We start from the raw sequence: 17,832 nt of genomic DNA, 5'->3' as shown, positions 1-17,832 counted from the left end.
CCCAAGGTCGAGTGAACAGTCACTTACTGTTGTCGTAGTAGAAGATGCCACTTTACCAGTTTATTTTTTTATATCATAATGTGGAAGCACAGACAGCCATTATTTCAAATTCTACATAGTGACTTTGAGTGCCACTGATAAAGGATCTAGAAGGTAGGATGGAATGCAGAATTTTCTTCATAACACTCATTATTTGCTAAGGTAATTATTTTCATTGTTTTGAGTTCTTAAAGACAATAGGAACAATTATTTTTAAAAATATTCCTGTTCTCTTGAAATGATTCTACACAGCAATACACAGGAAGACTTCAGAGAATATCATCATTATCTCACAAACAGACTTTTATGTTTGAATGAATTAGATGATAAACTTCACAAACAATATTAGCAAATCATTGCCATTTTGTAATTTGTACTTAACTCATAGTTTCTTATGGAAAAAAAAAACCAGGATATTTTTCAAAAGAAAAACTATGATACACTCCAAGTTTTATTTGAATTCTAGAAATATCATAGTATCTGAAATAAGGTGTGATTCATAACAAGAAACTATATTACAGTAGGATTCCAGTATGGTGTGTGTGTGTGTGTGTGTGTGTGTGTGTGTGTGTGTGTGTGTGTGTGTAAAAGTATACGTAATGTCAGCACTTTAAACTCCAATTCAAATAATTCTAAGGATTTTGACACATAAAAGTATAAGGTTTTTAAAAGACAATGAAACATAAAACCTGGATTATCTCAAATTTTAATGTATCTTAAATATTAAAGACATGTAAAAAGTCCTGAAGTGTGCTATACCTTCCTACTTAGAAGAATGGCTCTATGTTGCAAAATACGTCTGAGAACAAAGATCTAATAGCAGTGTGCACTTGGCCAATTAGGAGAAAATATCTGACTAGGAGACTGAGGCTGTGTCTTAACACTTACTGCAGGAAAGTGTTTAACAACCCCAGAGCAGGGCCAAGCAGGTCAGGAGAGACAAAGCTGGCAAAACTGTAGCACCACCTCGTTCCCTCTCCAAAGTTTCCAGGTATGCATCTCTCGCTTACTCTGTAAAACTGAGCACACATTCAAAATAAATCATTTGGTATGAAACTACACTCCAGAAAATTATCACCTGCAACACAGTATTTACTTAAATTGCTTTAATTTTAAAGTTTCTTATGAAATAAAAAAGAAGGTAAAATTAAAGATAATGGGTAAGCTGAAGTTTTCCTAGCTGTGCATTTTACTGTTGTACGTAATCCAAATAAGTAAGTCCCTAAATATACGCTAGGCCACTACCATTACAATCTCTCCAGTATGCAGCAAGAAAAACAGAAGGCTGTGACCTTATCTATTGTATGTGTATTGTCTGGTCTAAGTTTAGCACGAGCCAGTAAGAAGTAATACTGAGAAACAACACATGCTCTGTTAGGACTATGATGTCATTCCTCTTTGCAAGTTATGGAAGTTCAATGTTGAAAGAAGTAATAAACTATCAAGAATATTTTTAGTTTGTCCTAGTGGTTATGCATTTTGTTTTCTATATTTCGAATTATTATGAGAATTTATTTTTGAAGTTATTAAATGGCATGTTCATGTCCTTCCTAGCTTTGTTCTCCGCATGGCTCAGATTTCAGTTAAATGCAGAGGTGAATCTGCAGGACTCATTGGCAGACTCAGAAAACCACGTTGTAGAAGGGCAGGTTGGAATCGGGCATAACACTCCGGAATGCTTCGTAACGTAAGCAAGAGCTGGTGTGTGTGTGCTGATGTAATACACATATATATATATAGAGATACACACATGCACACACACACGCATACACACACACACGCACACACACACACGCATACACACACACACACACACACACACACACACACACACACACACACACACACACACATGCATGCACAGCACCAAACAAGGAGCACTGTTTCTAGAGAGGGCACTTTAGACATGTTTTCCCTGAGGCACAGCAGCTCTTTAAAGGACTGTGGTTGGTAACATCAGACTTGCTCAAGCAGAACTCCAGCTCTGAAAACCTAAATATTGTTCCTTGTTACATAGATTCCCCCTCACAGACCTCCCCGCAACCCATATTCTCTCCTTTGACCCGGTCATCCACTGTTCTGGCCCGCTGTGCCTTTATGAAATTAAATGCATCATCCTCTTGAACAAATCACTTAGAATAGAGCGTGCTTGAATATTTCTTGTTCACTTGTCAGCTTCTTTCAAGTTGTGTTAATAAAAAAAAAAAGAGAAAGGAAAGAAAGAAACTGGCATCATAGTGAGAATGTTTTCAGGATAAAGGGCTGGAAGAAATGAGTCCTTTAATCCAGCCTTAAATAAAGAAATGTTAAAAGCCCAGTGAATTTTATACCATTGTTGATAAATCATTGATTTCAACACCTGGTTGATATGGCCACATTCAGTTACTTTTGAAAAGATGCTGCAACAGGAAGGGACTTTTTATTTTTAATTCTCAAAAAAAAAAAAAAGGAACAGGTTACATCACTTGATGTTTTATTATGTGTTTTCCATAAGGACAGAGACTGTTTCAACCGTGTTCAACCATATGCCCAGGACTTAAACAGTCGACGGATAAATTATGCTTAAGAAAAGCAAAGGTTAGTAAAATTTTCATATGTATATTTTACACTACATGAATATTGAGTCAATAGAACGGGATACTAAACTCAAAATTACCAATTGGTACTCAGTTTAATTCTAATAATGAAAGTAATTCACAAACGAAGTCTTAACTTTTTCAAAATTGTATCCAAGGTGTTGTTTGCATGAATTTACGTGCTCTGTTGCACATCTGATGCCAGAGGAAAGCACAAGAGGATGTGTGGTCCCTAGGAGCACAGAAGGCTGCGAGATGCTCAGTGAGTGCTGGGAACCCAACCTAAGTCTAGTGTAAGAGCAGCATTTGCTCAGGCACTCAGCTGAGCTCGCTCTACTGCTGAAATTCCTAACTTTGGGAATGAGCTGCACATATAACGTAATAAGAGGGAGGTGTGTTTAACCTCAGGCTGGTGTCTACAAAATTAATTGACAAAATGTACAAATAGAGAATGAAAAAGCCCTTCAACTTATATTGACACACATATCTGAGTATAATGTTTAATCTCAGAATAGTGAATGGCAGACAGAAGGTTGTGGGGTTTTTTCTTTTCTCTTTTGCTTGTTTGTTTATTTGTATTTGTTTTTTTGCTAATGCAAATAAATGTTATGTACACTGTATTGCAGAGTGGCTTTACTTGGTAAGGAGGATCCAATCCCCCACCTTTACAGTTCCAATCCTGCATCAAAGCATAGTCAGCCCAACCTCTAAATCTACACAGACACAGCTACAAGGAAAGTTCACTGACTGAAGGCTGCTAAAATGGCAGAGTGAGAGCCGCACACTACAGAACTCCACAATGGGTTCCTCTTCGGGGAAGTTCCTGAATTCCACGACCTACTCATAACAGTAATACCTTTAATACCGTTCCTCTGCAAAATAAACAAGTCTCACTGCAACACTGTGGACACACACCGGCCACCGGCACCTCCACTGCATGGCAGCTGCACTACGCAACGTCTGCAGCTCCGGTTGACATCAAGGATGGTCCTGTGCACTATGGCCTCGCTCCTCTGTTAAGCAGCCACGGTACCACAGGACAGGGTGAGGAAGTCCTCAGAGGAAAAACTATCTTACCAGCCAGTAAGGCCATTGCTAAACTCGAAGAAATTAGTCTTGTTAGCATTGCTTTTAGGCTCCGCCCCACAGTTACCTAGCAACAGCCAGGTAGGCCTGACTTACTATAAAAGGGGCTATTTGCCCCCTCCTCTTTTCTTCTCTTCTCTTCTCTCTCTCTCTCTCTGTCTCTCTCTGTCTCTCTCTGTCTCTCTCTCTCTCTCTCTCTCTCTCTCTCTCTCTCTCTCTCTCTCTCTCTCTCTCTCCCCTTCCTTCTCAACTCCCCTCCCTAAATAAACAAACGCTATTCTATTCTATACTGTAACTTCATATGGCTGGTATCTCAGGGGTTAGGGATGCCTCAGCATGGGCCCCAGGAGGCACCCTCTTCCCCCACACAATACTGTGCCTCCACCAAACATGTCCCTAGCTTCTTTTTCTGTTTTCTAAAACACAACGAGCCTCTGCCAAAACATACACTGGTCTCTTTCTTTTTTGTAAAACCCAAGTCTCTACAGTCTGCCCACATACATTAAACATATTTAGTACTGCAGGTGAATATATGCTGGCATTTCCTTTAAGATGATCCATTCTGGATTCATGAGGGTTTGTCTAAGGTTAACCTAAAAATTAGATAAAATGAGAATAATTTTAAAATTAAACTCACTTGTCACTTCTACAAGGTTTCCCAAACCAATAAACTTCTCATGTTTTAATATCTCTGTCTTAACTATTACATGTAAGTGAATGAAATAAATGATAACATTAAAACATCATTAATATTAACTAATCTATATATATATTATAGATTATTATATATATTATAGATTAATATATATTATATATATTATAGATTATAGATTAGTTAGTATTAATATATTATGTATATATATACAAGCAGACAGGAAATTATCTGGTATGGGTTTTACTTGACAAAAATTTCTCTTTAAGGACAATTGGATTCCAATATCATCTTTACCAAAAACATTGATATTATCTTAACAGAAATCAGTAACATATCAAAATAATCTTTATATGAATAATCAACCAATAATTGCTTCCCAAATCATCTTCTTCCTGCAGGTCTGGAAAGTGAATCAGCCCTTGCCAAATACATGTTACATTAGTAATGTTCTGTTCTATGGTTCACTTTAATACAAGTAAGGCTGCAGTACTAGTGAAATCTTTGGGAGAATACAATTGTTAATATCAATTTCACATAGTGAAATTAATACTTAGGAAACTGAGCAACTTGAGTCTATTTTCAGCATTCATTTACAATGGATATTCCTCCAAGGGTGTGATAGAGCGGTTTTAGCATCTGGCCCCTGGTAAACATTAAGTTAGCTTTCTTAATAACTTATTTTCAAACACTGAGTCATGAAACAGTCAAAGCTCTAAAATACACTGGGGAAATTGAAGTTTTTTAAATGCAAAGAAAGAAGAAAATGTGAAGAAAAGCTGCATTTCCCTGGGACCTTTAGGAAAAGCATTCTTAAAACACTTCACATTGAAATGTAGTCACTGCAAATCTTAGAGCCTTTTTTTCCTCTCCTCTTGGGGGTCTCATGACTGTATTTAAAATTCTTTTCCAGAAGCAGTTAATATTCCCATCCTACCCTTCCTCTGCTTTTAAGATGTTAAAAGAGAAACTAACCAGATGCGTCATAACTCACATGGGTCTCCACCTGGAGAAGCATGACTAAGCACTTAACACAATCTTTTGCACACTTCCGTGAAGCAACTCTGCAGTCTGAGATGCACCTAAATTCCCCTGTCCCCCTTAGGGACTAATCCGAGAATGCCACTCACTAGCTTGGCAGTAACAAAAGCAGGTCAGTGTATTCATAATCTCTTGGATCAAGGTCAGTTTTTAATTCCTCCTTGTTGATACATTTATCTGGAAATGACAGCTATTAGGAGACTGATAAGGAGAGGTGCACGCGTTTAAACAGACTAGCATCAGAAACACTTGGGGAACTGGGAGTAGAAATCTGTAGGAAGTACAAATATAAATTAGATAGATAGATAGATAGATAGATAGATAGATAGATAGACAGACAGACAGACAGACAGACAGACAGACAGACAGACAGACAGATAGTGCTGTGACTGCCAGGCCTGAAAGCAATGTGAATCTACAGTTTTGAGAGTACATCAGCTCTCAGAATTCTTTACTATTCTTAACATTTCTTCCTAATAGAATGTTTATTTTATTGAGAAGACGGTATCGGCAGGTTGGCAGTTTTAAATACATAAATTTCTGAATCTTATTGAAGAGTTGTTTCATAGATAAGTGTATTGGAAGGCAGCTCACCAGCCAATGGAATGAAATTATTCTTTAAAAGAGACAGACCAACTAAGGTAAACGTGCAGTAAAAGGAAAACTATAGCGTCTATCTTGCACTCTGGAGGTTTACGGGTCCTAGAGGAGACCTAAGTACATAACCTTCTAAATTCTCTTTTAAAAACATGTGAAAGGGTTATATAGGTCATATGCTGAACAAAATAAAAGGTTTGGATCTTTCAAGAACTAGAAAGACAGAAATGCTCATAATAATCAATAAAGGGCAAACGGCATTCTTTTGTCTATTAAAGCAAACTCGTCAGACAAGCCCTATAGGAAAAGGGCTGTGCCAGTTGTTTTTAATCTGTAAATGGCTCCAATTATGCAAGTATAAAAACAGGGAAACAGTTTTTCACTTAAATAGTTAATAGGTCAGTTTAGAAAAGGTTTTTTGTTGTCTAAGTATAAATTTTAAAAAGTCATATTTATAGATTAATCCAATATCTCTCATGGCATATATAAAGCACAGGGATGCATGTACATAAGATAATACAATTTATATTAAAGTACTCTGAATATCAGGTGAAGCAAGCAATCTGTTTCTATGAATGATAACATGCATTAAAGCAAGCTAATTCTAACGTTCCATCCACAGACAAGTTCTCTTTAACGAGATTTAGAAAAAAGAATATTTTAAAACCCTCTCTTCTCTCATTAAATGCACAGGGTGTTTCACTTGCATGCAAATAAAAACCAGGAAATATCATGTCTCAATTTTGGCATTGCACTGACATTTGACAGTCCATAAAGATTGCAGGCAATTAATGCTATCTAAAAATCTATAGCCTCACACGACAACCAGCAAAACATCAGGACCCCACCACAGCAAAACGTGTTAATGGGCTAGTTAGGGAGCAGATTATTGACATAGGAACCATTTTTGAGTCCCCTTGTCAGGTGGGAGAGTAAAATGAACAGTCCCTTATTCCGATTAAACAATGTGCATTTCTATTATTATTTTCTTTCATTCCTAGAGCAAAGAACTACTTGGGAACAATAGATACTATAGTATGAATCACAGTGGTAAATTTAATTCTGCCTTGGCAGAGGCACTACCAAAAGCAGAATGTAACTGCTTGCTATATTGGTTCCATAGATATATAATTGCCTCCAGAAACATCCTCCTCTGAATACCACCTACACATTAATAAGTGACAGTGAACTTACAGCTAGACCCCTGTTCTATCCCATATGATCCCCGAGAAGGCTTTGAAATGAGGCCACGTGCATAATTAAGGCACACTGAATATCAGAGTACATGTAACAAACTAGAGTATTATGAATCCTCAGGGAAACCTCATAGAACTAATGTATTTTCTAAAGAAGCCTGCACATGAGTAAAGGGAGACTCAGATGCTAATTAGATCCTCTCAGAGAAGGCTATAGAAACGTTGCTCCTTGAATTCTGGAGTTGAACACAGAATGGAACATTTGTGTACAGGAGACTGGCTGAAAAGGGGGGTGGGTTGATATAAAAGCCCTTCACTAGATGATTTACGCAATTTGTGAGAAAATAATCTAAGCAAAGCCAAAAACATAACAATGAGAGAATTCTCATCTTTCCAAAAGGGTTAAGTATGAGAACTGATTTCCTATTAGAAAGGGATTATGTAACAACAGAGGGAAATACTCGCCTAGCATATGCTAATTTCCTCAGCTTGCCAGGCATTGCTGTGTAGTTTTGGCTGGCTGACTCACATTCCTTTCCTCCTCTCTTTTCTCCCCCCTCTTATATTATGAGACGAAAGTGGTGGAACTCTTTTTAAAAATGCAATGGTAACTGCAAAACACTGAGATCGGCCCTTTGGTAGTTGAGAAACTCAATTGCTGGAATGTCCTCAGAAACCATCATTTCACAAAAGATCTCTTCTCTAACGATTCACCGTCCTTCATTCATTTCTTTTAATGTGCATTATTCCAGGTCCGTAGGGTGGTAATGGAAAGGGGTTATTATATTCCTGGAGAGCACAAAGCAACCTGGGTTACCATTCAAACTTCAACAAATAAAACAGAAAGCTATAGCAAAGGAGTGGCACTTAAAGCTTGTGCACATTTTAATTTGGTTTTAAAGATGCACATATAAATACATGTATATAGATATTCAGATATCTATAATACATATTACTTATTTAACGTATATATTCTGATTTATAATTTATGATTATTCATTTCAGCATCAGCTTATATATGTAGTTTGGAAAACAGGATATGTTAGGTATAAAACTGAACATCAAGTAGAGGCATCGTGAACACTTCCTACAGGAAGAGGAATAAGTGGCCAGCTGAAATAAAAGATAAATTTAGGAAGAAAGTACAAGTATATATGACACACTAAATGTTCCAGGCTTTGATGTTTAAATAAGTACTATTAAGGCACCTGCATTTTAAAGCTCAGACAGGTTTATCCCAGATGCCAAAAATATTGCATTTGCAAGAAGAATTTAATTGGTTTTTATAAATTACATAGATTCAATAAAGCACCATGTGCTTCATAGCATATCTTTGTCAGGAATGGTGTTTCTCCATTCTCTTCCCAAGGATAAGCAATGCAACTGGTGTGTGTGTGTGTGTGTGTGTGTGTGTGTGTGTGTGTGTGTGTGTGTGTGTGTGTGTATAAAATCATCATTAGGGACTCAATTTAGCCTCTAAAGGGCCTTATATTTCCCTATAACCCAAAATCATTGGCACTGCTTGATCACACTTTTTTTTGTATTCCTAAAAGGAAAAGAATGTTTATTTTTATTTTGTAAATTTCCCAACTATAACTAGACACAGTCTTCCTGTGAAGTATTGAAATGGGTGGGAAATAAATATTAAATATTTAAATATTTAAGTGGAATTTATTTGCTCACTCACAAAGAGTTATCCCAATGGTGAATAAGGACTGTCTTAATATTTACTTCATACCTCTAAAGTATACTGTGAATAATGAATTATCAACTCTATCTAGGAAAGATCTGATAACTTCTTTCATCTAGTCAGGCAGCAACAAGTTTTAGTGGTTTACTCTCAAAAGTATGAAAGATTCAGAATAAATCTTCAACCCCATTGAAATTTTCCAATTGTTGTTTTCAGTGGAAGAATTCCATCTTATCACTGGTGAAGAAAACATATTCATTAAAAGAGAAGAAGAGAATAAATACTAAGAAGGAAGTTAACTCATCTTTTCTTCATAAACTACATTATTACAGATTTTAATTAATTTAAAACCTAACAAGGTTGACCTTTATTCCTAAACATAATGGTGTATTTTCAGTTTGAACTAGTATGAGTATACATTGACTAGGTAAGTGAGGGTTATTTCCCAGTCTCAGTAAGTTCTTCACTTACTTCCACTTTATTTAATTCATGACTAATTAAGAAGAGTATTTACTCGCATAATGTTTAAAAAGAATACCTTTTCTAAGAGGAAAGTAATTTTATATCTCCTTAAGAAGACCCAGCAAGCACATTAAGAGGAGCTTGTGGCCTCACTTCTTGGATAAAGATCAATATGTACAATATGTCAAATGTTTTTGTTCTGTAGCAAATAGGATGCAAGTAGAATTGCCTTTCTGACTGTTATCCGATAGGATCTCATGGTGTGCTGAAAATAACAGTGGTTGCTTAGCCCTCGCTATTTTTAGGAAGTCATTTGATGACTATTCCTACAGAAAACCAACATTTCAATAATGAGGACTCATGAACACATATGGCACAGATTGGCAGCAACTTATCTGAACACCGATTAAAAGGTTAATTCCTGTTCCTCCTCAAAATAAGAAGTAAAAATTAAAACATCACCACCACCACACCACCACCACCACCAACAACAACAACAGATAAACCAACAGAAAACAGAATCTGCTTTGTGTACCACTGCAGCAAGACTAAACCTGAGGGGGGGAGTCCTTACCCAGAACACTTCTCTGTCAGTGCACAGGTGAAGCATGGGATTCCTGCTTTAACGCCACTATTCATCTTCATTAAATTGACCCACCGGCCTGATGGTTGCCAAGAAAGTGAAATGTTCACCAGAACTTAATGAAAAGATACAATAATCTCACTAGGAGTTACCTGTGAATCTTTGAACATAACTTGTTTCCTCTTTTGTATTGCTATGAGAGGGTTATGATGACACCCTCTGAAATAGTTCAGGATTTAAAGGGTTAAAGCTTTGTTCACGTCTGCCACAAGCTAAAGAAATACACCTCCCTGCCACATGACTGCTTTCTTGTGTTTGCTGCTGTTGAACATATGAATCCTAAGATGTCATTAGCGTCCTCACACAGCAGGGGGCTTCAGTGCCTCCAACATCAGGTTGATCCTCACTACCTCTTTAAGGGAGGAATTTAGGGAACATGCCTTTTTGGTACTTCAAGGAGTATACTCCCAAACCTTGACATTTTCAAGTAACATGTGGGCAATGAACTTGAACTTGTCCTTTTAAATATTTTACGTTAAGCCAGTAAATTTAAATTAAGCATTTTTTTTTTGTCAAAGCATGAGTTTATGATCTAGTTAAACATAAATTATCGGGGATTTTTAATCTTGAAAAATAAAAATAGCTACCTGTGTGAGGAAAGAATGTTGAGAACAACTAGCTAAATTGAATTCGTAGAACAGTACATATGCCCATAAATATCTATAATTGCTTACATTTAAGTTTTCTCTAAGACACCACTGTTTTAAAAACAAATTTAGACCTACAACATATCGATTTTTTTCATATATGTAATAAAGCATGTGTGCTGCTATATTATGAGGCAAAGACACAAACATGACCAGGCCTGACTGGAAAACACACATTGTTCAATACCATCTGATTTAGGAGATATTTGCTAAGCAAGGATGAAAGCTGTGCAGAAGTGTGCACTGACTTTGCCCTTGGAGAGACCAGAGTTATTTTCGCCACTGGTTCCTAGAGCAATAAATAGAGTAAATTAGAAATATAGCTGCAAATTTGGCAACGGTCTTCTACTTCATCTGGGGAATTTTGGTACTCGGATTTGTGATTTGTTTCACCTGTTTCTTCAACCTACCCAGTCACCAATGTAGAAGGACTGACTTTGCCAAGTTGTTTAATGAACAAAATGCACCAAAGTAAGAACTTTCTCAGTACATTTTCAGGACACATGTCAGAAAACTAAAATGATGATGATGATGATGGTGGTGGTGGTGGTGGTGGTGGTGGTGATGCCGACGACGACATTATGTGAAATCTATGTTACACTATCTCTTTATCCTCGGGGCTTTTGATTAAGTGATTCACCTGTTCTTTATCAGAGTGCATCCTACTAGTAGGCTCCCTGTCTTAAAGGGGATGGTGACAGCAAGCAATACTTAGGGCCACTTTAAAATACACAATTAGGACGTCATCCAACAACTTTTAACCTAAATTTTACTTTTGAAGTGATTTACGTATCTTTTTTTCTTTAAGAAACATGATTCGACCTCACTGTTTTATTGCAGAGAAAGCCGTTTGAAAGTTTCAGATCCACCGGTGGAGGACATGGGGATCCGTCTTTGCATCCCGAATGCTGCTTCTCTGTGCCATGGTAAACTATCCAGCATCATAAGAGTTACAGAAATAGGAGACAAGCACTGAACATCCTCATCCTGAGACAAAATCAGCCAAGAAACCCAGAATGCTTTGCAAGGAGATTTTTCTTAACTGATGCCCCTTAGGGTGGCAGCTGCTTCACCCAGTCAGACTAAGGCTCCCACCTACACATACATCTATCTCTCCAGTGCCTGTGAACAAGAAAGGGAGGCGTGAGTGCATGGTCTTCTAGCTTCACTGATCATAAGAGATATCCTTAAGTTGTTCGTGTACATCTAAAAGAGGTAAGAGAGATTCAGGAAGCATTATTGTGACAGGAAGATGTTTAACATACAGTGCACTTTCTATCTATAAGAATCTGGTGACGTTCATGACGCTAATGTGCACAAAGCAGGATAAGTATAATCACCCTAGTGCTAGTCTGATGGTATTTATTAGTAAGCATAGCAAATTATTAATTAGAATACCCCAGGAAAACTACTAAAACCCTTGTATTTGTGTTAAACATTTTTCTGTAAGACTGTTTGCAAGAAAGAGGCGGGTTGAGAATTCAGAGAAACCAGATATCCCTGCACATGACTGTCCTCTGTTTCTCTATTTTTTTTTCTCTTTCTGGGTTTGTTTTCTGTGTGCACAGGACCCCCTTCATCTCAGCAGTGCCCCTCCAACCATGGGAACTGATGTGGTTTCAGGAAAGGTAAACTAAGCAACATCTATCTCATGGACCAAGGAGCTCCTAGTTACATGTGTTAGGCAGGCGCGTTTGCACTTCTTACTCTGAAGCTTACCATGTTTCCCCATTCCTTGATATAAAATAAGAAAACAGAGCTGGTACCTTAAAGCTGAATCTCATTGCTTCCCCCCCCTCCCCATGTTATATTTTGGTCAGAAACAAATATTGATTTAGAATGTATTTATTTTCTATCTATTTGTTTTGAATGAACACATTGGGTATAAATTAAAGTGATTTTGAAGAGACCTAGGAAAGCCACCCCCTGCAACAACCCTGGCTTAATCTTAACATGATTAGGTTGTGACCATTGGCTTCTTCTTCCTCATATTAAGGAATAAAATCATAACTTTGTTTTGAGAAAATGTGAAAAAAGAAAATAGTGACAGTATAAAACGAAGAGTTAAAACATGGAGGCACAGAGAAGATAGGGTTGTATAAGTCTCTTTTCATGGTACACACTGTAAAAATAGAGTTAGCATTTTAAGAACTACAGACGTTGATTAGCAGTAACTGATTGAATGTTACCAAATTGCCTCAAGCCCTAGAAAATAGGAAGCTACAGACTTAGTGACTGTAACCTTTGCAGAGTCCTAACCAGGAGCAGACAGGGCAGACTCCTCCTCTGGAACATCAGCTCCTCACTAGATCCCCACAGAACCTCTCTTCCCTGTACATGAGAAAGACCTGTGTTCAGGAAATAAAGCCTGCCTTTGCCCAGGCTAACCAAGACCTAATCAAACAGCAGGCTGGTGGGAAAACATAAATCAGAACCTGAAAGCAATGTTTATAGCCAAAAGGAAGAAAAGGCAGGCGTGAGCAATTTGTTTGAGGAAGAACTGACAACATCAACAAAGTATGATGTGTCTGGAGAAGCTAGTGTTTGATAGATGGGAGACAGCCATGTAGAGAAGAAGGCAGTTCAAGTGTGCTTGCACTCTCTCCCCTTTCTCTTCCTTTTAATCCTCTTTAGTGTGGACTAAGGTGTTCCTGAGACATCATGGAACTGATGCTCAATCCCTGGCTGCTGTAGGGGATATTTACTTACTATTTACTTACTTACTTGAACCTAAGGTTGCTGCTGCTGCTGCAACAGCAGTGCATTTTTCTCCTGCCAAACTCATACCTCTTCTCAGCCCCATCTCCCCTTGTCTGTTAGGAAAAGCATCTCTGTCTTAGTCACTGGTTTACATACTCAATAAGAAACCCATGCCTATGATGGAATGTCTCCTTTCTGGGTTAAGAAAGTATCGATTCTCCCCAGAAGCTAGCCACACAGCCCCTGTGTGTGGGGTGTGTGTGTGTGTGTGTGTGTGTGTGTGTGTGTGTGTGTGTGTGTGTGTGTGTGAATGAGGGAGGGAGATAGGGAGAGAGAGAGAGAGAGAGAGAGAGAGAGAGAGAGAGAGAGAGAAGCACAAGCAGACAGTTCTTTTCAGTGCACTGAATAGACAATTCACAGAGAAATGTTGAAGGAAGCAAGGAGGCGACCCCCAAGTGCAGTGCCACATGCTCCATAATAATCCCTTCGCACCAGCCCAGCCGCATGGGCAATGACCAGTCGGTGAGACTGGCAGAGAAAAACACATCCAGACCTTCCGGATTTCCATCGCAATCACCAAATTAACTGATTTCCCCACATCTCTCTTCTAACCGGTGCGTGCAGGCGCCGGCGTGCCGCGAGGGATGCGCGCGCCCGCGCGCACCCGCGAACACACACACACACACACACACACACTCACACTCACACTCTCCCTCACACACACTTACACACACTCGCACGCACGCAGGCATGCACGCACAGAAGGAGGGAGGAGGGAGAAAACAGCTGAGAAATCCAAGTTACTGAGAGGTGAACTAGGGACTCCGAGAGGATGTTTTCTCGGCAGGATTAGAAATCCAAGTAAAGCGTCAGCCACCTGGGTACTAGTACAGGGTGGGGGAGTGAGTGCTGAGAAAAGGGAGCAGGCGGTGTTAGCCGGAAAATGCACTACCTGCTTTCTTGGTGACTCCCGCACATGACATTTTAAATTTATATCCCATGTAGAATACATTTTAAAAAATCTTCACAATATATTCAAGGAAACATCTGTACATGGTTAGTTAATTGATTCAGTAATTTCCTCCCCATTACTTCACTCACATTCATAAATATGCACAAATAAAATACTGTCCCAATATATACCCCCAGAAGACAGCAGGAAAGAGGCTACATTCCAAGAACTTGCTGAAAGATGGTTCATTGACCTCATTTAAATCCTGCAAAAAATAAAAAATGTTTGGGTCTGGATCGCCGGTGGGGTCTATATGTGTGTCTTACTTTCACATTCCTTTTACCCAGAGACAAATAAAATTAATCAACTAATCTTTCTGTCAAATACCAATGGATGGCAGAAGGGTTGGAGGTGGAAAACGATTTATCAAGAAAAGAGACAAACAGCTTTAAAAAATAAAATTTATCGACCAGCGTCTCGCATTCGCATTCATCCTTCCGATTTCTCCCATTCAAGCCGCATCCCTGTGCTACTCTTTAAAGCAACGGTCTTCCGCCTTTCGGTCCTGCACATGCTCGCCTCTTCTGCCTCCTCCACCACCCCAAAGTGCCTTCTCTCATGCACTCCAACTCACGCCTTGCGATTTATTTCAAAATTAGCATCTTCTTCCCCTTCCATAAGTCCCCCCACCCTCATCCTGCAAAAGAGAAGGTCTGGGGAGAAATGAACCCAAATCCCCTAGCTGCCTTGCATCAGGACTAGTGATTTGCATAACTGTTTTGTGTGGTTTCCCTCCATTGCAGACGCCGGGCTTTTACATTTCACGTTGAAAGGATGATATTAATTACGGAAAGAAGCGGCAGACAGGGGATAGATAGACAGACAGGTAGATAGATTCTGAGCGAAAATCCAAAGCAGTGAAGTAGCTGCCAGACAGCATACATTTCTTTGCTTAAAAAAAAAAAAAAAGCAAACCGCGCAGACTGGATAATAAAAAGTCGATGTGTTGATAAAGTGGATTTATGTCTTTTAAATTGTCCTTCGCTCCGCTTTAAATTTCTTTTCCATTCTCTTCTCTCTCTCTCTCTCTCTCTCTCTCTCTCTCTCTCTCTCTCTCTCTCTGTAGACAAGACAGAGTCTCCCTTCTCTTCCTAGGTGAATGACACGTCTCACAATCCCCCACCCCCCCACCGCGGGGATGTTATTGCAATGCACACGGTGCCGCCGCTGCTGCTGTTCTTGCCGTCGCGGTAGCTCGCTTCCAGGCTCTCACACACTTTTTTAAAGACACATGGATGAGATGCTGGTGGGAAGAGGGGAAAGAGGAAGGCGACCCTAAAAGGGGAGGAGGTTAAAGAGACGACAAGAGGTGGAAAGGGTCGCTTAAGAGCGTGATGTGGGAGGTGGCTGGCGAGGGTGGGTGGGAGAATGGGAGAATGGAATGTTGAGACAGGCACAAGTTGCCAGCCACCCGGAGTGGGAGGGGGATGCTGGCGGGGATCGAGTGGGGTGGAAGGAAGGCAGCTCAGGTGAATGAAAAGGCGAAAGGTGCCGGGTAAGGAGCTGCCTGCGACCAGAGCGGGGCTGAGCCAGCGCTAGAGAAGCAACGGCTGGTGCAAACTGCCACTGCCCCCTGCAGCACCGGGGCGGAGGGGGAGGGACTGGAAACCGCCGGGCACTGGGGGATTGCCAGGGGAGAGTGGAAATACGGGGTGGAATGGGGAGGATGGGGAACGGGCGTGAAGCGATGCTCCCCACAGCGGGGCGGGGATTACCTTGTAACAGGAGCCCGCAGACACTGTAGAAGCGGAGAACCGCGCTGCGTTTCCAAATCATGGTCCCTTCTTTTAAGGGTCTGGGGGAAGGATCGAGGGGGCAAGGAGATGCTGGTTAGGCGAACCACACAGTGCAAGGGTTCCGCTGGTGTCGTCCTCCCGGCTCCCGCCGGACCCACGATACCGCTGCTGCGGTGTTCGAACCCGCGCGGAAGCTGGTTGCCGGCAGCAGAAGCGGCAGTGGCAGAGCACCCGCAGAATGGGGTTTCGGTGGGCTAAATAGTTTCTTCTCCTTCTGCTGCTGCTGGTGCAGCCCCGACAACCGATCGGCCCGGCACCGGTTTGGAGCTTGCGTTCCTTTCGGAGCTCGCGGCAAGTCCCAGAGCCCGCCCGGAGGCTGCTTAGGCAGGTGATGCAGAGATGCCGGGGTGTCGGGGAAGGTGCAGGCGAGGGCTGCAAGGAGTGGGTAGGTCACGGAAGGGAGGGGTGGGGGACAGGGGCAGCAAGCTGGCAGCACCGCCGCTCGCGCTCGGGTGTCAGAGTCCTGGGAGAAGAGGCGGCAGTAGTGGTAGCAGCGCTTGGTAGCGGTGGCAGCAGCGGCGGCGGCTCCCGGATGCTCCGGCTGCAGCAGCAGTGGCGGCGGCAGCGGCGGCGGCGGCGGCGACGGAGGCGGCGGCGGCGGCGGCAGCAGCAGCTCTAGCGAGCACCAGACACAAGGGCAAGCTCAGCGCGGCGAAGGCCCCGCCCCTACCCTGGCCAGGGATAGGCCCCGCCCCCTGACCAATGGGAACACACCCACCCACCACACCGGGCCAATGACAGAGAAGGGTGGGAGGAGACAAGCGCCGGGAAAAACAAACAGGCTTCTCAAGGACCCTTCGGGCAGGAAGCTCTGAAGCCCCCTTTCACGCACTCAGGACTGGTATCACCTCCTCAGAGGTGGCCACGTGCTAACTTGCACGGAAGACGGCTCTATTCAGGAACCTGTGCTGAGCCCAGGAGAAGATTTCAGCCAATCGCCACCGCGAGGGGGCGGGGTTAACTGTATTCGCCCCCCCAACACACACACACCCAGCACCACCCCATCCCACACCACCAGGTTCTGGAATCCGCTGTGCCTGGGCATGGTCCTGGGTGCGAAGTTCTTCTGAGCATGTGGACTCCTAGAGCAGATGGTGGCTTCACCTGCCCACTCACCAGCTGCAGTAGCAATCTTTAACGCTCCCAGCCGCAAAAGGGAGAGATTACAGAGGGCGTGGGAGAGGCTAAGTATAGGGCGCTGAACACCTACCTGCCTGCAAGAACTTGGGGAAGACGAGACCGACTTAGAAGTGAGAGAAAAATCACTTTGTTGTTTTTCTTCAGAAAGTTTACATATACCACGTCCACTTCTCCACATAACTGTGAGTGGTACTGAGATTGGGTTATTTTTTATGTCCCAAATCAGACATGCTACATTTTCAAAGTAGTGTATTCTTAGATGCCATTAATCTAATCTAATTCATTTTCTAAAAGTATCCAACATGAGTGACAGAGATGGCTCAGAAGTTAAGAGCACGTACTGCTTTTCCAGAGGACTAAGTTCCATTTCTAGTAACCACATGACACATCACAGCTCAAAACTTTTTGTAATGTCAGTTTCAGGTGATCTGTTGCACTATTCTGGCCTGTATGGGAAAAGGCACAAAACACACACACACGCACAGACACACAGACACAGACACACACACACACACACACACACACACACACACACGCACTATGCAAACATACGTG

At 41.3% G+C, this 17,832-nt stretch overlaps 1 protein-coding gene across 1 annotated transcript in view; it reads right to left on the bottom strand.

The window, feature by feature from the left end:
- Positions 1 to 16,761, bottom strand: part of Cadm2 (cell adhesion molecule 2) — a 938,204-nt gene extending 921,443 nt beyond the window's left edge. The window contains exon 1 of the mRNA XM_032899174.1: positions 16,057 to 16,761. Coding sequence (XP_032755065.1) covers positions 16,057 to 16,117 — 61 coding nt within the window. The 5' untranslated portion in view covers positions 16,118 to 16,761. The remainder of the gene's footprint in view (positions 1 to 16,056) is intronic.
- Positions 16,762 to 17,832: the final 1,071 nt, after the last annotated feature.

This window comes from Rattus rattus, chromosome 4 (genome assembly GCF_011064425.1).
Source record: "Rattus rattus isolate New Zealand chromosome 4, Rrattus_CSIRO_v1, whole genome shotgun sequence".
NCBI classification, from domain to species: domain Eukaryota; kingdom Metazoa; phylum Chordata; class Mammalia; order Rodentia; family Muridae; genus Rattus; species Rattus rattus.
This window is presented reverse-complemented; position numbering and strand designations above follow the sequence as displayed.